Here is a 22,543-nt window from a genome sequence, read left to right as displayed (position 1 = left end):
AATTAAAAACTTCATATTTTATTATGAATTTTTGATATTTATTTTATTTTATTTTATATTTGTCGGGTCTCTAACAGCTATTCATTACACAGTAAAGTATTACAATTATAGAATCAATAAGGCATTTAAAAGAGACGACGGATGGAATACAGAACAAGAAGAAAAAAAAAGTGATAAGCGCTCTTAGTAAAACACACTATTTACGAGAAACATAGTACATACTACTATAATATAGTCACCTACTATATAGTAAAGTAATCTACTGGTTTACAAAATACAATAAATAAAACTTTGTTATGGTTTATCGCTTGCACCAAAAAATTGTCTGCTAATCGCCTGCCTCACCTTTGGAATGCTTGTGAAGAATAGATCCAGATCTACTTGGCGCTCCAGCTTATTGAATTTCCTACAGGATCGCAGGAGATTGGCATTGGTATGGAATGTATGCGTATGTCTTACTGGACGATTACAAGAATAAAATAAAAGCTTACTCAGCAGATTAGGACAGTCAATCTCACCTCTCGCGATCTTAATTAGATAAACTATATCCGATATAGCACGACGCTCGGTCAGGGGGAGTAGATGGTGCTTTCTGCAAGACTCTTCATAATCGCTGACATTACAAAACTTACGAAAGTTGAGATGCCGCATAAACTTTCTTTGGACTTTTTCAAGTCTTTCAATATGGACATTGTACATGGAGTTCCATACTTGTGACGCATATTCTAGATTACTACGAACATAAGTGCAATATAGTATTTTTAGGACCTTAGCACTTTTGAAGTCTTTTGATGCTCTAAGTATAAACCCAAGAACTTTGTTTGCCTTACTCACGATGGTTTCGACATGCTTATCGTAATGCAGCTTATCGTCCTGTATTATACCCAGATCTTTAATAGTTACAGTTCTTGTTATTTGATGCTCTTTCAATTTATAACTAAAGTTGTTCTTTTGTAGTTTACGGGAGAAAGTAACACAGTAACATTTAGCTGCATTGAGGTCAAGCCAGATTAAAGAGATTAAAGATTGATATCCTAATGTTATAAAAGGTTTTTCGGTCTCATCATAAGCCGCCAGTACCCGACTAAGGAGGTTCTGCGAAAATATTTCGTAGATGTAGCATATAAGATGTCTCATAATAAATAAACTGAAATCTTCCACTGCACAAACAGTGTGCAACAATGAAATCGCACAAACACATAAGTTAGCAGCAAAGACCGCGTTGATAAGAATAACAATGCCGAGCTGAGCTTGACGACTTTCACCCTGTTTAGAGATAGAGAGGAAATAAGATTGTGCTGTCTATTCTTATATAGTTGTTCCTGTATGTGGAACCCATTATACATTTTCCTTGCTATTCCAATTGGTTCCGCCAGATTATAATAATAATAATACACTAATCCTGATACTCTGTCAAATGTACTTCAACGTTGCAGAAGGCGCCATTATGCTAGTATTTTCCGTTTAGGTGTAATTTGGTGCTTTTCTCAGTGGAACCTTTTCATTGCCCGTGAGTGTATAATATTAAAGAATACACACCATAACATAACACCCCATGCCGGGGAGAACCCCTGTCCCTCATCTCTGGCTTGCCTTGTCCAGAGAGTGAACACTGACGAGGAACAGGATCTCCCACCTCTTGCTTGCCTTCATCGGTTGACTTGATTGGTGTACCGCTAGAGCAGATATGCTCGGAGGAAGGAAATATATCCAGTAAGTGCTTGTAGGGGTCCTGACCGGCATCCGCGATTGCTCTGAGAGCCTTGGTATACCTCTCCATCCTCAGCACCTCATGCCATGTTGCCCTCTTGTTGCTACGTCACTGTTATGTGCTAGCGACTGTTTTGGGGGGCCCATTTAATGAGAGTGCGAGTCACCTTCTGCCTTTTTATCCGTGTGTGAAACATATAGGTCAGGCAGGGATCATAGTCCTTCCATAGTCCCAGTTACCCAGTCCATTTAGCACCCCACTCCATAACCCTGTATTAGTTTTCTGCATATCCTACCATAGTCCTGCACTAACCGGGGGTTTTCCTTGGGTTTACTTCTATAGTTTTCACAGGGAAAATCGTCAGTTTGTGTCAAATTCCATATACAAGAATGTTGTCAAAAAGGCCTCTACCTACATGTTGGCTTCAGCCGCGTCCACTCCTTCCAAATGTCCGGGACCCCATGGCCCATGGTCCCGAGATGGAAAAACAACAACATAATAATATGTAATAATAATTTATTTATTTCCAAGCCGAAAACATAAGAAAATTAACAATCTTACAAAGGTGCATAAAATAAGTATAGGCTATACAGAATAATATGCAAAAATAAATTCTAGGTGTTTTTTTAATCTTCATACAAATTAAATTCTAGGTACTTTAATCTTCATACAAATTAAAAACTACCTTCAAGTTTTTTGGGGGTTTGTTCCTGAATATGTTTTCTAGTATGCCTTGTAACCTCTTGCTTCCTAAAATAGCTGAAACTCCTGCTTCACTAAGGCGCGGCTTGCGCTTGGGCAGTTCATTAGTTGGTTTTAGTTCAGCGCACGTATCATAGCACTGAAAATAGAATAAAATAACTATTCCACAAAAGATAACTGTATGCATCGAAAATATTATTTTTAAATAATAAACATAAAAACAACGGTAAAAAGTAAAATCTAAAATTGTAAAAAAGGTTTATCATCAAATTTTTACCAACCACGACACGGGTTTCAATTTAAAAATATAATATATATTACGTCCTTGAATTGTCACGTTGGTTTTACAAAAAACAAGTTACTCACGTATCGCTACTGCTACCCACGATAGTCTCATTGCATTAAACGTAGAGATGATATGGCATTGTGCCCGAAAAAAAAACTACAATGGTTTCTTACGTGTTCCTCAGTGTCGAAAATGTTTCCGTTGCCGCCACAGCCCGAGTAAATTTCTTCCAGGCACAACGCAGAGGCCGCGTCATAGTACCATTTCACCCCTTCACCGACATCACAGTCTCCGTAGTCGAAGGGCAGCTGGCAATATTCAGGCGAACCTGAAAACGGTTATACGATTATGATTATCTTATGTCTCTTTAGTAAGGAAATCAACGACTTCATAAAATTCATAATGAAATACTTACCTATTTATTTTAATAAAAATAATATAGTTACATAAAAATAAGGCTTAGAGAGATAAGGGAACGCGAACTGCGTAGAGACCATCACATTCCAATAGGCACGCCAAATAAAAATACTGTTCAATCTGTAGCGTTCTGCAAAACTTACGTGTACTTGGTAAGCATTTATTTTTGCAGTGGTTTATAGTTTTAAATCGGTTGCCATTTCCGCCACATCCGCCATAGTTGAATGACGAGCAACTTCCAGTTGTTGGATCAAAGTAGTAACGACGCTTGCGGGCCTTGCATCTGCCGGGCTCAGGTGGCAAAAAACAGGTTGGGTCTAAAAAAAAACAAAAAAAAAACAACACGCCTTGTACTAATTTACTCCCTTGCGGGGTAGGCAGAGGTGCATTGCTGCACCCACTTTTCGCCAGAGTGTTATGTAAGTGCCAATGTAATAGGGGGCGGGCCTATTGCCATTTTACGGGCACATCCAAGACCCGAGAACAAATATCTGTGTTTAAACAAATATCTGCCCCAGCCGGGAATCGAACCCGGGTCCTTCGGCTCAGTAGTCAGGGTCACTAACCACTACGCCATTCGGTCGTCTAGGTTGGGTCTATATCTGTAATACCTAAAATACGAAGAAAAATTATTTATTCCAAAACAATAAATGGACGATATTTAACAATAAAAATATGAAAGACTAAAACACTTTACGAATAGTACTATTTATTTTACGATGGATGATTGTCTATTTTTACACGACTACCGAAGGATTGATTTTCGGTTGTATATTATGTTTGTCTGTTTCTTTGTGGTCTCCTGTAGCCTAAACGGCCTGATAGATTTAAATTTATGAGGTATCGTTAGAATCGTATTGTTTATGCGATGGTTATAAACAATGTGACGTCACATTAAAATGTATATAGCGCCCTCTAGAGTTAATTTTTTTTTTAACATTTTGTTTATCTATTTTTAGCGTGCAGTCGGGGTTTTCGTTTTTTTTTTAAATTTAGCAGTTAAATTTCATTTTGATTTGTTGTTCATTGATTTTTATTATATTTGACATGGTATATTCAAATGGGTTCATTATCACAACCCATCACTTCCCCACTCTGTGGCAGAAGTCTCCTTCCAATAAATGAAGGGTTTTAGTAATTAAAAATAAATTATCTGCATACTTACTACCTACCAACTCGATCAGGATATTCAGGATAAAGATAAGCCATTGCATGCATAGCACGCATGTGCGGTTATATAAATTACTAAAAGCATAACAATACCTACTATCAATGATTTCAAAAGGAAGGATACGCCCGTCAGAACGTTTTGTCAAAAGAAAATGGCACCCGCGCGTTGGCCCTAATTTCATACAAATTATGACAGATTTATGAGGTTTTAGGGCCAACGCGATGGTGTCATTTTCTAGAGCGGTTGGGCCTGTCCTTACGCTAGTAATATATAAGTCAATGCCTACTATTCAATCTGTAGCGTTCAGTAAAACTTACTTGATTTTGCAAAAGGTTTACTTGAACATGTATCTTTGCATTGCGTTTCAGTTACAAATCGGTTGTCATTTCCGCCACATCCGCCATAGATGAATTTCGACGAGCAACTTCCAGTTTTTGGATCAAAGTAGTAACGAGGCAAACGGGCCTTGCATTTACCGGGCTCAGGTGGCAAAATACAGTCTGGGTCTATGCTTGTAATACCTAAAATACCAAGACAATTTCATTTAAATTTTCTAAAATATTAAATCATTTATTCCAAAATAATAAATAGACGTATTTAGATTAAAAATATTAGCGACTAATGATGGATGAGTAGTATATTTTATTGATTATAGGAATAGAACATGGTATAGTTAAATTACATTGTTATTATTGGGTTCATCATCACAACACAACCCATGACGGCCCCATTGCTGAGACACGGGTCTCGGGTCATAAAGGGAGTGTTTTAACAGGTTTTTAGGTAAATGAGTTTAAATTAATACCACTTTACCAATTTATTTTAAAATTGTGAGTTGTGTGGTACTGTGAAAGATGTACAACATAATAATAATATATGTTGATGGAATGTGTCCGGAATGCAGACAAGAGACAAACCTTAGACGGTAAGTTAAATTTAAATAGACTTAATGTAGGTTCCTTTCAAAGCATTCTGGCTGAACCACACTCAGATGCAGCCAGGATCCTTTTCTTCTTTAGGCCAAGTAATAATTTATTTTTGTATGTAGATTAAGTTTAGGGTACGATGGGACTGTCATCGTCACCCTGTGACCAAAGTACCAAAATAAAAACACATTAAAAAAACCTTTACCAATACGATGAGGATTATCATCAGCCATTGACGCATGCGCGGTTAAATAACCGAACAGAAAAATTACTTGCAAAAAATATCGCATTGTTTTATCAATGGAACATGTAAGTAATCTTAACAACTGAATCTACTCACTTGAAATTGTAATAAAGCCGGGTTGGATGGGAAATCAATTAATATTTTATAGGTGTAGATACCATGTTACAATGGGTTTTTTGGTATGAACATGATTGCTTTTTTAATTAAAAACTTCATATGTAAAAGTCCAAATCAAACCATTATTTGCTGACAGACGTAAAGTATATTAACAAGAACCAGAAAGTCATTATAACCCAAGAAAACTTAATCGCGATGTAGACAATTGCATAGTGTCATCTGTTAGCGGGCATATGAACTACACTAAGATAATATATGACGATTCTACATACCGCCCACCAAGAACATATAGTTCTTCACTACCGCCCACCATGAGGTCAAGGGGTTGTCACAAGATGCATTGATAGAAATAAAAGGTTGATAAAAATTGCATGGGTATGCATCTTGCGCGATCTTAAAACTATTTAGTAGAAAATACATGCCTTGGTTGAGACAGATTGGTACTCGGTTATAAGAAGAATTTGCATTAGAGCTGACATAACTAGGTACAAAATATATTAAATGATGAACGATAACAGTTGATGACAGGCGAAATTTTAACATACTACGACCCAAGTGACATTGTTTCGAAAATTTGCGAAATCAATCTACCTAATAACTACCGACCTGGCTGGGGATGATGATGATTATTGGACATTTTCAACGTTTTCGTTCTGGAAATTTCGACCTGCAGAACAAGCCTCGTGGACGGCCGGAGACCAAAGTTGATAATGAAGAATTGAAGGCTATTGTGGAAGCGGATCCATCGCAAACCACGTCCGAGTTAGCTGCAGGCTCCGGTGTTAGTGATAAAACTATTCTAATCCACTTGAAGCAAATTGGGAAGGTGAAAAAGCTTGAAAGGTGGGTACCTCATGAATTGAGTGAAGCAAACCGACAAACGCGCGTCGACTGCTGCGTTACGTTACTCAACCGGCACAATAATGAAGGAATTTTAAATCGATTCATTACCTGTGATGAAAAGTGGATCCTCTACGATAATCGGAAGCGCTCATCGCAATGGCTGAACCCTGGCGAACCAGCCAAATCCTCCCCTAAGCGAAAATTGACTAAAAAAAAGTTGCTTGTAAGTGTTTGGTGGACTAGTGCCGGTGTCGTTCACCACAGCTTTCTTAAATCTGGCCAGACGATTACGGCAGATATCTATTGTCAGCAACTGCAAACCATGATGGAAAAGCTAGCTGCTAAACAACCGAGGCTGGTCAATCGCTCTAGGCCACTGCTGCTTCAGGACAACGCTAGACCACACACTGCACAACAGACGGCTACCAAATTAGAGGAGCTTCAATTAGAATGTCTTAGACATCCACCGTACTCTCCGGACCTTGCTCCAACAGATTACCTTTTTTTTCGCAATTTGGATAACTACTTACAAGGAAAAAAAATCAACTCCGATGGGGCAGTCCAAACCGCCTTCAAAGATTTTATTGATTCCCGCCCGAATGGTTTTTTTAGTAAGGGGATCAATGAACTACCTATGAGATGGCAAAAGTGCATACATAGCAATGGTACATACTTTGAATAATTTAATTTATTTCATTTAAAAAAAAAACGACTTTATGTTCCTCCTATAGAAAACGCCAATTTCATATGTAAGATGTTTTAAACTGTCTTAACTATCTAAATTATATTATAAGTGGAAACTATTTTTGGTTTAAGTTATTATTTTCTGTCTAAATTTATTTTTTATATGTAACTGTTGGTTTTCCGTAAATAAATAAATTAGGTCTAAACTGCCTACCTAAGCTTTGACTATTTCCCATAAATGCTGGTTAACTGCAGGCTGGTGGTTCACATAATCACGATGTGTTAAATCTAGATTGGAATGTTTCCTCGCGATGTTTTTCTTCACGTAGATATAGGTATATTGCACTTAAATTGTCAAGAATTATAATGACGAGCTGAGCTTGACGACTTTCACCCTGTTTGGAGATAGAGAGGAAATAAGATTGTGCTGGTATTCAGCAGAATTGGTGCTGGTGTGCAAGGACTGGTGAGGATAAGATGCATTTGTCACATGAAGCCTGCAGTCAGTTTATAATAATTGTATTCCATTCTTATGTAGTTGTTTCTGTATGTGGAACCCATTATACATTTCCTTGCTATTTCAACAGGTTCGCCCAGATTATAGATCCAGATTCCTGTGTGTAAGCGTGAGAGCATGTCTACATTTAATTTCTACAAAAGGCATCCAGATCATTTTTTCTCGTCACTGCGGCCTTTCACACCTTTAGTAAAAATTTCTACAGTAGTAGATAACGTTTTTCTTTGAGGCTATCGCTCTCGTTGCCTTACTATTTAATTATTTACCGTATAGTATTAAAACATACTACATAATTTTTGATGGGCTGTGGCTGCAGTGTTGCCGAAATCTTGCAATTCCAATATATTATTGTAAAAAAACATTATTTTTATTGACGATTTAAAATTAAAAAAAATGTATTACCGTGTAAGTGTAACTTTATTTATAATTTTATGTACAATCTTTTTCTCAGGCAATGTCTTTAGAATCTTTCCTGTGTCAATAACTTCTATAATAATTGTACAAAGTTCTTATCAAATAAACTTGGTAGTGCTTAAATTATGTGCTTTTATAATAATAAATATAAAAAATTACAATCCATATTTTTTTGGTACAACACAGCCTTTTTATATGCAAGTAAATTAACAAAATATAGCAAAAAAATGTTTAATTATTTAATTCATTATTATCCGATAGACATAGAGGAAAGAGGGTACCTAATGGCGTCAGATATAAACTTTATTAAGAAATCATAATGCTCGAGAAGTTTCGCCATTTCTTCTCATCTGTGCCCGAGTCTTTCTGAAATGGTGGAAGACTCATTATCTGGTTGACAATCAACAAATCATTGTAAAATTTTACTGAAATAAAATGATATTCTATTGTAATATTAAAAAACCTAATATTATCATAAAATCATGACAGACTTTATTAAAATTGTTATAGGTAGGTAAGTACCTATAAAGAGCTACAATGTAAAATTTACTTTTTAAAGCTTGGATAAAATGGGGCTAACATCATCTTTATCGATCAATTCAACTCAACAAAACATAAATTTCATTCAAAACGGCATATCATCATCATAATATAGTTTATCAGTTTAAAAATAGTGCGTACGCCGCGACGTACGTCTTTAGCAGGTTTGGTAATTTTTCGAAAACTATTCTTGCGGAAACTTTCATGAAACTTTTGACAGATAATGTGTGCAAATGAATGACAGAGGGACTAGTACAGGTTTGACCGTTTGTCGAAAACTATAAAAGTTTACGTTTTCTCGCATACTAAGTGGCGCCTCTAATGGAAACTATCATGAAACTTTTGACAGATAATGAATGAAGATGACAGAAGAAAACGTAAACTTTTTTCGTTTTCATTAATAGCGAAACCCGTACTAGACGCTCAGAAGAAAACTTTTTTTTTTTCGTTTTCATATATTGCAAAACCCGTACTAGAGGCTCAGCTATACATGCCACAGACCGACACACAAATACTCAGTCTTTTTTAGTCGGGGTTTGAAAAATTCATCGTACCTATTTGTTGGAAAATTGTGAATTCTATAAGTGTGAAGTTTAAAATAGTGAATAGTCAATTAGTAAGAAACGTGAATAAAATACTTCTCTTCATAGCAAATATGTATCAATTTTGCTTGTGTGTACTTTCAAGTGGTTTACATTATCTCTGTTTAAAGCATAATATAGTTTTTGCAAAATTCCAAATACAAAGTAAAACTTATGCCAAAATTCAAGTATGTACTATGTACTTACACAAAACAAAAAAAAACTACCTATTTCAGAATTTCATAGATATAGGTAATACAGTTGTACTTAAATTATCGCATTTTTACAAAACTTTAACCTATAACCTAACAAAACATTATCATACGTATGTATAGAATGCATTACTGCTTACAGCCAAGGCTAGCCTGTGAATTCAATTAACTCCATTATATTTTCAAAAGAATTAAGTAAGTTTAAGTTTTAAGTAATTTCTTCTCCGATAGATTTTTTTATCTATATTAAATTTATTATGTACACTTTTCTTATCTACTTAGGTGTTAAACGCTCAAATCAAAGCGAGCATGAACTTTAGATAGCTATAAACCTCATCACGTTATCAACATCAAAAGTGGGTTTTACAATAAGACACAAGAACCAACTAAATACCAATGCAAAAATGGTTACTAAACCAATAAACCATTTATTGTCTCTCTCCTTCTTCACCTGACAACTCTAAAAAACTGCAGTAGGCAAACCCAATATAATATAATATAGTACCTACTGTGAATTTCGATAGGTAATTTAGATTTTACTTTGCTTTCTTAATTTCATGCTCGTCTCGTCTCAAAAAAAATGACTCTGCTCTGATCCTGATGACTAAGTTTTATTAAAATATATAATTTATAAACCAGAAACTGCCGTTTTTAGCGTTTATTACATAAACTTCGACATTCTAGGTACTGGGTATTGAGAAGTATATTCTAGAAATTGGAATAAGCATGAAAAGGGCGTGGAAGCGAGGCAAGTTTTGGCAAAAACCTTTCCGAACGGAAGTTATGTTTTTTTTTAATTGGAGGCGCTAGTCGAGCCTGTCCTTTGATCTGTCTTAGTGTTAATTAAATTCGTTTAATTAAAAAAGGAAAAAATCGTTTCTGTTCCTCGCCTTTCTCTAAAATTTAATACAGAGTAAAATAAAATTATATTCATACCATGGAAACTACCTGATATTAAACGTTGCTACACTCAGTTTAGGCCCGGGTCTCCTATTACGCGCCGTAGATCGCGTCCAGCGTCTCGCCGTAGGCCGCGTCAATGCTCACTACGTCTACGCGCCAACGTCGGCGTGTGAGGGAGACCGCATCAGTACATTTCTATAGTGAGCATCGTGACGCGGCCCACGGAGCGACCTACAGCGAAAATAGGAGACCCAGGCCTTAGTATGGTGTCACGTTAGTCACAATGTAACAGTAGCCAGATTCTCATGTCACAAACGCAGTTGTGCGACCATCATGGATCCGTACACCTGGATTTATTCTCACGAAAGTCACGCATTTTAATGCAAATAAATTCATAATATATGGTCCTGTTCATTACATAATAGAACACAGATTAATAAAAAGGTGTATTGTATTAAAAGCGTTGATTTCCGAACATCAAGTACTGAATGCAGTGATTTTATACATATAAACATTGTTTTAATGGACCCTTTAAAACGTCGCATATGTTTGAGGTCTAAATGGAAAATAACAGTTTGCGAAGTGGAAGAGTCTTTTAAAGAGGAAAATTGACAATCTGGGTGCTCGGACTATTTAATGTTACCGTTGGCATCGAAACGGGTAAAAAATATAAATATTTCAGACCAATTATTCCAGTGAAGACAAACCCGCAATAAAATATACAATCTCTAAAAAAACCTTTTCATCATGCATCAGTGCACAGTCACTTAGTATTAATTACAGCCCAGACCTATCCTAGCCTACCTACCTTAACACCTATATATAATCTACTTAGTATATATAACCGACTGTTCATCCACCAACGAGAGCTTTGTAAACATGTTCAGTGCTGTCCGGCTCGTATCCATACTCGATGATTTCATCCATTTTGAACTCAGCTTCATCGTAGAGTTGTCCCATCACTAGCATCGGCAGCAGGAAGAGCAGCATGAGGAATACCCAACTAGGGATGTTCCGCGGTGCTCCGCTGAACGTTACTGGAAATAAGAAAAGGAAAGTGTTTATAAATTAGTTAAACAACAGGAATTTAAAGAAAAACTTGGAATTTGGACATATTGGGATTGTGTATGCGAAGTTCTGTTATTTATAATGAACATTATTCATCAACTAATATTCTTCCAATTCTGGTCATGGTCCGCTCCCTAGAAGCTGTACAAAACTCAGCTAAGTACTATATTATACCGTTATCGTTAATCATTCATTATTTTTGCAAGGTCTGTAAGCTGTGGGCCTGTGGACGATTATCGTGAACAAAGGACGGTGCGTCTGAGTCCACAAAGCGCCTGGTGTCAGCCCCAGACTCCTCGAGAGTAACGGGAGTGAAGAAGAAGAGTCCACGAGACGTCCCCCATCCCCCAGCCCGCTGTTGACGACCTTAGACATGTCATCGATAGTAGCAAGATAATTAAGCCCGAAGTTAGAGTACTGTGTTTTGATTCTCGGTGGATGAAGCCTATTTTCAGCAGCGGACGTTTACAGCGGGCCGAAGATGATGACGATGGAAAAGCCTAAAGGTGTTTTTAATAGCGTGCGGATTTAGTGACGCACGCAAGACGCAAGTATTATTTTCATACATGTGTATTTATTGTAATGCGTGATATATATACCTACATGCCAATGAACTACAGCGTAGTTTGTTGTTGCATTTGTGGATTGCAGAAACCGGTTCTGTTCTATCCTATTATAAGTGTAGGTACTTATAATAGGATAGAATAGAACTTAGTTTATTAAGTAGTTTATTAGTTAAGTTATATTATGAGTGAGAGCTTATAACTGCCAATAAACTGCTTTGCAGTTTGGCGGTGTATTGTCATTAAAATTTTCTGTGTTTTCTTATGAATAAATAAACTTATCTTATCTTATCTAACGTGGGACGCGGGAAAATAATAATAATAATAATATGTGGGGACATCTCACACACGGCCATCCGACCCCAAGCTAGGCAGAACCTGTGTTATGGGTGTCGGACAGCTGATATATCTACACAAATACATAGATAGATAGATAATATAAATATCAACACCCAAGACCCGAGTACAAATATCTGTCTTTAAACAAATATCTGCCCCAGCCGGGAATCGAACCCGGGACCTTCGGCTCAGTAGTCAGGGTCACTAACCACTACGCCATTTGGTCGTCAAATGGCGTACGATCCCGCATGCTTGATGAAATCCGCACGCTATTAAAAGACCCTAAGTTACATTATTGAACTAGTTATGTATGACATGAACTAAGAGTATTTCGTGATTGACATTGATTCTGTAGACAGCAGATCTACTACCGTATTACGACCACTTCCACTCCTTAACGATTGTTGATACTTATTCGCAGTGGTGGTGCGGTAGCCAGCCGCTGAAGCGGCTGTCTCAGTACTCTATGTTCGTAACCTCGGGGAGGTCTACTCCAATTACCGATTGGAACTCGATGCTCGAGGAGTTTCTTTCTCCATTTCTTTCCTCCTCAATGACGGGGCCTTTGTGAAATGGTGGTAGATTATGACTTTTGACAAGTAATTCTAATATTCTACGTCGAAAAAATAAACGATTTCATTTCACCAGCAATACTAACTTCTCTCCGGCCGTGGATCGGTCTCAGGCGTGAAGAAGTCCAGAGTAGCCGTACTCCGGTACACATTAAAGATGGCCGCCACGCACGACAGCCGCAGGCGACCACCCACGAAGAGCTCTGGGGTGACGTTCAGCTCTACCTTCACGCTGCTCCAGTAGAGGCCAACCTCGGATGGGTGGAGGGCGGTCTCGGATGAGCGGTGCTGGAAGATATGAAGGTATCGGTTAGGGTTGGCACTTATTACACTCCACTGTTATGGTTGAGGGTCATAGTAATAATTCATGAAAATTTGTTTTCTCAAAGTTCTCGTTCAAAGGTTGTTCCATTATGTTAGGAGTTACAGATTGCATGCATGATGGTCAGGATTATTGCTTGTATAAAAGAAGGTGGATAAAAAGGTAGGGAGTTATATATTTATATTAGATTAAACGCTGAACATGAAAACAATATTTTTCAAATAAGTATACGTAACAAAAAGTGAATTTTAATTATGGAAGTATAGTGAATAAATAATATTATTTAGGTTTACGAACAATATTAATTCTGCGAATTATAATACGAAGCCAATGATATTATTATATTTTCACGGAACTGTGATTGTAGCTAACATGCGGTAACTAAATTACTACTAGTACTAATGAAATTAGTTACAAACAGCTATAAAGTGAAAATTTATTTCATAATTTCAGCATCAGCTTAATGATTAAAGTGCAGATATTATTTGAATTTATTATATTGTGGTTTTTAAAACGTAAATCAATAAAAATAACACACACCACAAAACGGAAGCGTTGTTGTATGATCTTGAAAGATTCAGGAATTCCATAGGCTAGCAACTAAATACAAAAACGAAATTTTTATATGAATATAAACAGCATAATATGTTTCTTACAACATCAGGCTCAGTGTCTATCTACATAGTCATCATCAGCCAATAATCATCCACTGCATGACATAGGCCTCTCCCAAGGAGCGCCACAGCACTCGGTCCTCGGCCTTCCTCATCCAACCACTACCCGCCACCCGCCTAAGGTCGTCAGTCCAGCGGGCAGGAGGGCGTCCCACGCTGCGTTTGTCTCCACTCGAGAACTCGTCTACCCCAACGGTTATCGGTTCTTCGGCAGATATGACCAGCCCATTGCCACTTCAGCTGGCATATTTTGACAGCTATGTCGGTAACCTTAGTCCTCTGACGGATAACCTCATTTCTGATACGATCCATCAGAGAAACCCCAAGCATAGCTCTCTCCATAGCACGCTGAGCGACTTTAAATCGGTGGACCAGTCCTACCGTCAGTGTCCACGTCTCTGCACCATACGTCATCACTGGCAGGACGCACTGGTTGAAGACTTTTGTCTTCAGGCTCTGAGGAATGGCCGAGGAGAATATGTGACGAAGTTTCCCGAATGCAGCTCAACCCAGTTGGATACGCCTTGCAGCCTCCTTGTCGAAGTTGCTTCTGATCTACATAGTACCATGTATTATATAATTATTTATTTAGTTAATTACTACTGTCAGTTAAAAAGTCATCAATAAGGGCAAAGGCATACAGACAGACACACCGAGCTTTGGATCGCTTTCTCGGCGTGTCTAGCCGAGGCGTGCGACCTTACTAAATTATTATGACGTAAGTACCTCAACTAAAAATGGGTCCCACCCGTGGATTTCGAAATTTTACAAAGGGGCAAAGCAGTGTTACAAACATAATTTCATTTGCTGTGCCCTTGCATGGTTCATGTTTGATACTAATTTTCTGTATCATCCTATGTACAACTATAGAATAACAAGTACTAGTACTACTGTACTTGTTATTCTATGGTACAGCATATGCAATAAATCATCACTGGCCACTGCAGCTTGACACATGATTGTTACTGCGGCTGTGGGTTTTGAGAGCTATATTTTCTCTTGTGACTGAACAGGCTTTCCACATCGATCGGTCACAGGCATTCGAGTTTGGCGATGCTTCGTGATAATATTGGTTAAGCCTCTTTTGATTTTTAACTTTTTAAACCATTTCCCATCGTGTTTCGATTGACCCATCGTGTTGGTATTCGATGTGCGGTCAGCTGCTTACTTTTGTTAAACTGACGAACCGTCAATGTTTCCATGAAATTAATTGACAGACGGATTCAGATTGTCAATTTACAAAAGTGTATAGCTACTGCAGCTGACTGTATGAAGTGCCAACCCTCACCGGCTCATCGTTGATGTAGATGGTGAGGTTGACAGCAGGTCGCGACGGCGCCGACGTGCAGTTCGCCCGCAGCGCCTCGCCCGGCTGGTACCTGTCCTTGTTCGCCTTGAGGATCTGGTCCTTGGTGGGCGGAGCTGGAAAGAGGGGAAAAGTGGTTTTTAGGTTAGGTTTCGTTTTGAAATATGGAGAACAATGTTTTTCATAAAAAAGTTATTGAATGTTTTAGCATAATTCAATAACTAAAACGTTCAGTAACTTTTTTATGACGAACAGGGTTACACTCGAGGAAGAGCGTCACGATAGATACAGGTAGATAAAAACCTTTATTTTTTACCACAGTCAGTAAGCATCCTTAAATACAAAAAAAACTTACAGTCTGTACACACAAACAAACAAAATTATAATAACCCTGTTATGACTGACTACCTTAGTGGTGGCTTAGTGATGAGTATTTCAGTTAGAGTCCAGGGGGGTCACTATAACGAAAGACTAAGTTTCTCTCGTTCGTTCGTTTTTCGTTAGTATAGAATAAGCCTGCAGCAGTTAACAATAACAGCCTGATGGTAAACTAACTAACCGACAATATCGATGATCCGTGTGGCGATCTGCGTGGAGAAGGGCGGCGCCTCGGCCGTGACCTCGCAGCTGAAGTTGCCGGCCAGGCCCAGCTCCAGCCGCCGCAGCATCACCTGCTTGCCGTTGGAGTTGTTCATCTGGAATTCAGAGACAAAAAAAATAACATGATGGATGGACGGAATGCCTGATCATAAGCGATGGCATTTTTTCTTTTTAACCCCCCACAAAAACGTGTCTGGTTCTGTTTGTGTGTGGACCGCCGTTTTTCGATTTGTTTGTTTTGGGTCATAGGTACGAGTAGGTAATGTTACTGCGAGTGCTCTTAGCCATATTATTATACGTTATCAAAATCGACTTAGCTTTTCAAAGGTTATGAACTTTTATTGTTGAACGGCGGGGGTTTTTAACGTTGGTTTGGTTTTTCTTTTCCGTAATAAATTTATGCTGTGATCATTAACGTGTGTATTTTTTACCACTATAGTAAGCCGAAATGGTGTCACTTAGCTCGTTATTCTGAACAACTCTTGAAAACTAGGGTTTCAAGCTCTTAATCACTACAAGTCCACATACCATAACTCTACACCAAGCACTAAATTCAAACGGTGTAGAATTACCGTGATTTATACATGAAATTATATTAATTAACTACATAAATTTATTTACTATTCCTAGCATATTAACCAGTAACTCCCGGGGTTACAAAAATAGTTTGACCTTGCTTAATTTAGGAATACAAACCAAAACCAGTAGTTTTAAAAACGAATAATGTTATAGTTAGTTGATAGTCCGTAGTCTTCAATAAGTAAGCGATTGTAGCTACAAACTATCCTTCTGAAACTGTGTGTTAGTAAACTAACACGAGAGCTTGCTTGTTATTCAGCTCACATAAAGAGGGTAACAAAAATTACTCGTAGGTACGAGAAAATATTTTAGTGCTGGCAGCTGACAAAAAAGAACCTCATATATCTTTTGTTTACAAAAAGAACTCTCTGGATTCTTATTCTGAGCTATTATATTCAAGGCTCGTAACTTAAAGAGGTTTTATTATAAAGAGTTTCGTATTTTTATGCGGGTGACTCGACTACTCGTCACCTCTGACTACAGTTTTAGGGATTATTTTCGGGAAAATATTATACCTACCTACTTACAAAAACACAAACTTACGACTTACGACCCAGTAATGTTATCTTTATTATGAAATGGAAGAACACATATCTTATTTTGCGTAATTGTGGTTTCGTAGAAATGACTTTTCCTAAGATTTATTTGACTGCTGAATGTTTTATGGGTGAAACTATTTCTTTTATATTTTCTTGAACATTATCTTAATATATAAAATCATTAATAAAAAGCTCATATACCTACTCAAGTTACCCTGCCAACTTTATTTTAGACCTGTATAAAAGATTCAATCTAATGGATTCTATCACAATATATTATATCTACATGTAATAAATTTGAATTCTGAGTCCTCTATTCCCCACAATATCTTAACAAGACGTTAATTTATCGGAGATTAGATTCCTCTTTCACCTTCTACATCGTATACAGGGTGAAATTTATCAGTGCACTGCGCGGTAAAATTCCATCTTATGTACATGTTAGGCGAAAGAGAATTTATCGCTTGTCTATAAATTATGCAGGAGTAAGGGGATATTCATGAGGCTGATTTCCGCTAGAAAGGTAATTCAACTTCAGAAGTAATAGATACTATATTTATTTATTAAGGTATGTAACCAAATATGGGTTTAAAGATTAAGAGTAAATTTAATAATGCATAGTAGGTATATACATAGATCCAAAGGTAATCACAAACTTTAGGCTGCTTCCCATTGCTACTCTAACTTAGGTACAGATTTTAAGAATTATGTTATCTTCGTTCTCTGCCAATTACTGGCTATTTATAGTAATAGTAATATATTTATTGCAACTATGTAAGTTTTACATTGGTCATTTATTACCAAGTCTAATATAGCCAAGGCCGAAAGGACACTTACCTTCGCAATTCCTTCCTTCTGCTGAATAGTTTACCAGTTGGAACTGTTTCAAAGTGAGCTGTCGATTCCAAAACTGCTAACTTCACTCAGCGCGCTGCTGTAATTGATGCCATTATGTTTCCTGTCGGTTCGACACGGTTCTAAATGTGTCCATGTAGCGAGTACGTTGTACCTTTGTAACTCCGTGTGTCTCATCTCAACTCTCGACGATATTAGAAAGTGCTCGAATTGCAAATTCAAAGTTGAAATACAGAAGGTGTGTTCATATTGTTATGGTTTCATATCATTTTTACTTTTATAACAGAATAATAACTCTTTTATTAACATTCCCGTATTTTTTTCTGTGAATTTATTCACATAAAATTCTAATAAAATATGCTTTTTTCAAAAGTACCTAATGATACAAAACTCTTTATTGGTTTTTCAGAATTTGTTAAATATTATTTATAAATATGAAGTAATTATGTGTTACTCGATGTTAACCCTTTGTGTGGTAGCGGAAATATATTGGCAACTTTGATTTATATTCCAATGGTGAATGGGTCCTTAAATATTTTCGCCGTTAAGACGCGTAATAAAAAAATCATTCATTTTCATTCGTAATAATAGCGAACACAGCGATAAATCTTCTCGTTTTCTTTTTATTTCAAACAGATAAGATAACTTTTTTATTTCTTGCAAAACTCCAACAAAACCTAGTAATTTTCGCTTCGGAAAGATAGATAAGAGGTTGTACATGAACGGCTGAGAGGGATATATAGAAAATAGGTTGTGCGAGCGAGACAAAGGGAGAAAGGGTGACAAGAAAACATTAATATCCGGACAAGACAAAGGACAGTCGCATTTTTACAAACTTCTCTACGGTTCAGACTTATTTTTTTCAATTTACTTGTGGGTTTTGAATGTTACGTAGTAAAGTTGTTTTAATATTATAATAGGAATGTTTGATTATTTTTCTGAAGATGGCCGTAACTATTCGGAGTGCGTGTTTCGACTAGTGGTGAGAGCACCGTATTTTATATGGCCTGAGATAGTTGCCACTTAGCGGCACTACCAAAGAACAAATTCGCGTCAATTTCCACTGCTTAAAAAGTTAACAATAACTAGACCCGTAAGCACCGTTTTTAAAAAGTGATGCTTGTAGCTCGTGCGGTAAGCTTATAAGTAGGTATTAAAGATGAAAGATTTCTCACCAACCATGATACGAATTAATCCCTTCGTATAAAACTTTGAACACATACCCCCTTATTCATAGAGAAGTTACAAAACGTTTTAACTAATAAACTGTTTTGTCCCTCTCCGACGAAGAACAATTTGTTCTTTGACAGAGAGGGACAAAACAGTATATTAGTTAAAACGTCTTGTAACTTTTCTATGAATAAGGGGGATAATTTCCTAAGTACCCACCACGCTACGTCGAGCTCATCAAGGTAAATAAGTAATATCAGAGAGCAAGTACATTGAACCTTCTTTGTTAGTTACTAACTTTATGTCGATTAAAGATGTTTTCAAGAATGTCGATTCGTGTATGAGTTACTTTATGTACTTACTTACTTATTATGATACCTACCTCCGTTTTGCCAATGTTAAATAATTTAGCAGTCATTAACCTTTTGCGTCCCGTAGTAACGATATCGCGCGAAATACAAGAGCTTTTCTATTGTGTTTGATTTCAAGGAATTCCAATCACACCAGTGTCATAGTAATCATCCAGTAAAATCAACCACTACAGAATGGTCTGAAGATAATTATGACTATTTATGAAGAAGTAATAGTTTTTTTAGTTTTGACCTAATCATCAGTAAATTTATAAAATTTTGTTGCCTTTCTCGCTTCTGACCTATATTGCAGTAGGTCTATCTACTTATGAAATAACGCGTCTTAGTCTAAGCATTAAGCCGGGTCCGCTGCCACGTGTATTCATGTTTGCAAAAAGGATAACATTATTGCCTAACCAAATATAGGCGCTGCCCAAAATGTTTCTCGAAACGAATGAACGTCCTCGCATCGTACGCAACGGATGCATCGGACGCATGGCATTCAGTATTTCAGTATATTTGAATAGAAATTCACACAAGTGCATCCACTTCATAGATTTATGTCAATCAGTTAGGTGCGATACATACTATACTAATAGGTGAACGCTGACCTCAAGAAAAACGACTTTAGGTGCACAAATCGGAAAAACCACTAAACATACTGCTACTCACATCAACGTAAATCCCCGGCAATCCAAACACCCTGGTATTCGGCAGCTCATTCGGCGTGTACCGGTAGAACTCATGGTTCCCTCGGTACCACTTCACAGAGTAGAGCGGGGAGCCCTGCATGTCTCGCTCACAGATTACCACTGAGGGGTCCACCCGCTTTTTGCAATACATTATTACACTAACGTCATATGTCGAACCGTATTGCCGTTTTTAATGAGCACAATACACTTGGATAGAAATCTAGAATCAAGATGTTAGACGTGCAGGTTTCCTCACGTTGTTTTCCTTCACCATAAGACTACGTAGAGTTAGAAATTCGACTTTAGCACCATTCGGAAAAGCCACAAAAAATACTGCTACTCACATCAACGTAAATCCCCGGCAATCCAAACACCCTGGTGTTCGGCAGCTCATTCGGCGTGTACCGGTAGAACTCATGGTTCCCTCGGTACCACTTCACAGAGTAGAGCGGGGAGCCCTGCATGTCTCGCTCACAGATCAGCGCCGCCGTGCCCCCGCGGATCACCACTGGAGGGTCCACTAGGAGCCGCACGTCACGCAGACTGGTCACACCTGGAATGGTATGGGATGGTGGATGTTAGTGACGAATGGTGTAGTGGTTAGTGACTACCTGAAGGTCCCGGGTTCGATCCCCGGGCAGATTTTTGTTGGAAGATTCAGATATTTGTGCTTGGGTCTTGGGTGTTAATATTATGTACGAGTATCTATCTTTGTATCTGTGAATATATCAGCTGTCCGATACCCTATTACATGCTCTGCATAGCTTGATTTCGGATGGCCATGTGTGAGATATAAGCACAATTTATAAGTTTGTACCTATTATGATTGAGGAATTTAAAGCTGAAATGTCATAAACTTGTGTGCCTGCTTTATTAAAGCTTTGCAGACGCTGAGTTGGCTAGAATATGGGAATATGAGTCATGGGAGAGGAATAAAAGAATCGATCGTGCATGAAAACAGAGCTTTTTTAATTAACAAAGATTAATTAATAAAATATTTTGTACAAAAATCCACGTAAATAAAAACGATAAGAGCGTGTTCACTGGATAACAAAAGGTACAGTTTAATTTTAAGGCAATGATCCGTGGATAAGATACCCATTGGGGCAGCTAAATAAGGTTCGACCCGATGTCACGCGACTTTATACGCAATAACAGGTTATTTGATTACATCTAAGACCAGGGGGTCACTCTATATGACAAAAAACTAAGTTTCAGAGCGCAGCTGTGCGAGCCACGACTCTATCTCGTTGTATTAACGTGATGATTGTACGACAGCTCTCGTTCGTTTGTTTTTCGTCAGTAAAGAGTAACCCTCCTTGAGCGAGATTACGCAGAAAATCTACCCATCTACCAAGTCGCAAAATGAAAGTGTACCTTCAGCGATCCCAAACGTATTATTGTTGGTATATTACTCAGTAAATAACAGTATTCCTTGGAAATCTTTTCTTAGTAGGTATCGTATCTTATTTTTGTTTTAATAACAATTATTGGTAATTAGTAGTCTCATCTACAAACAACCCTCTGGCTAAAGAATGGTTTTTCTCACATAAAAACATAGTGAAGATGAAATTTATCACCGTAGGAACTGTTTAATGGGAGACAGAATTAAACACAAACATCATTTCACATTTCGTATGGATGTGGCGAGACCAATGCCTTACCATTACATAAGAAATGTAATTCGGAAAGCTTTCCGCGATTTCTTTTAGCCCCTTACACCGTCGTCCTATCGCAATTCCAAGAGTCAATGGCATCTCATCATTGCTTACTACGTGATTATCATATTTAGAAGATTCAACTGTTGCCAGGGGGGTCTCTACTCGTAAATCGACTAACGAACGAACGTGAATAGGGAATATGTATGTAAAAATTTATAACCGATACGTCCACTGTAAACGCCCAAAACTATGTGTGAAAAGGTGTGACGTCATCGTCGACGTTTCACGGCTCAGAATAATGAGTCTCGCCAGTCGCGCCGACGCTCAGTTCTATGGGCATAGATTATTATGAGATTGACATATCGTCACATCCGCTCTAAGAAAATCCGTCGCGTTTCAGAGATTTGAGGTTACCGAAGTATTTTGTACTTTTCAACAATTATTTACTCGCTCAAAAATAAATTATAATCAAAAATATTGATGGCTACAGAATTCTGAAATAACGAACTTTATTAAAAATAATATTTGACTTTTATTTGAATCACTTGCATATAATATATATTCCCTATTGTCACTCAATCGGCACGCTTCATAAAACGAAATAGAGTGGTTAAAGTAGCGCTCCGAAACTTAGAAAAAACAAAATTTTCAGAAACAACTAGGTTTCTAATATTACACAAGACCCTGACGCGAGAATCTAAAATTGGTAAAAGTCAGAATATCCCAAGAGGGGTAATTCATAAATATCTTATATTTTTCATTTCCAATTTACAGGGATAGAATATGGAATAATCTTGCTCAACATTTCGCCTTTGTACCCGTCGCGTCGCGATTGGGTACCCGTTACATAATAAATCAAACTGTTGCGATATAATATATAACTTACGTTCTTACACTCATTTATTAGGAAAACATAAGAACGTATTAATTTCATTTTCATTTTGTATCATGTTTAGTATGTATAATATTTTCACGAATTAATTTC

General features: G+C 37.4%; 2 protein-coding genes across 3 annotated transcripts in view; both read right to left on the bottom strand.

Moving 5' to 3' along the window:
- Positions 1–2,369: 2,369 nt before the first annotated feature.
- On the bottom strand, positions 2,370–4,824 carry LOC125488506 (carboxypeptidase inhibitor SmCI-like; the record flags this gene model as incomplete). The annotated part of the gene is made up of 4 exons (XM_048621857.1): positions 2,370–2,552; positions 2,873–3,027; positions 3,260–3,433; positions 4,605–4,824. Coding segments are annotated over 4 exons (732 nt in total), but the record flags the coding sequence as incomplete, so codon positions are not given.
- A 4,130-nt stretch (positions 4,825–8,954) lies between these two features.
- Positions 8,955–22,543, bottom strand: part of LOC105383102 — a 76,060-nt gene continuing 62,471 nt past the window's right edge. Inside the window, exons 2-6 of one of the 2 annotated variants that reach the window (XM_048633636.1) lie at positions 19,878–20,450; positions 15,672–15,807; positions 15,095–15,228; positions 12,897–13,098; positions 8,955–11,305 (exon numbers count right to left, since the gene is read on the bottom strand). In XM_048633636.1, coding sequence (XP_048489593.1) covers positions 11,121–11,305; positions 12,897–13,098; positions 15,095–15,228; positions 15,672–15,807; positions 19,878–20,048 — 828 coding nt within the window. In that variant the 5' untranslated portion in view covers positions 20,049–20,450 and the 3' untranslated portion in view covers positions 8,955–11,120. The remainder of the gene's footprint in view (positions 11,306–12,896; positions 13,099–15,094; positions 15,229–15,671; positions 15,808–19,877; positions 20,451–22,543) is intronic. The other variant, XM_038119867.2, reaches the window with a different exon arrangement.

The sequence above is a fragment of the Plutella xylostella genome, chromosome 6 (assembly GCF_932276165.1).
Source record: "Plutella xylostella chromosome 6, ilPluXylo3.1, whole genome shotgun sequence".
In the NCBI taxonomy this organism is placed as follows: Eukaryota; Metazoa; Arthropoda; class Insecta; order Lepidoptera; family Plutellidae; genus Plutella; species Plutella xylostella.
The sequence above is the reverse complement of the archived record's forward strand: the minus strand, read 5'-3'. Positions and strand labels throughout refer to the sequence as shown.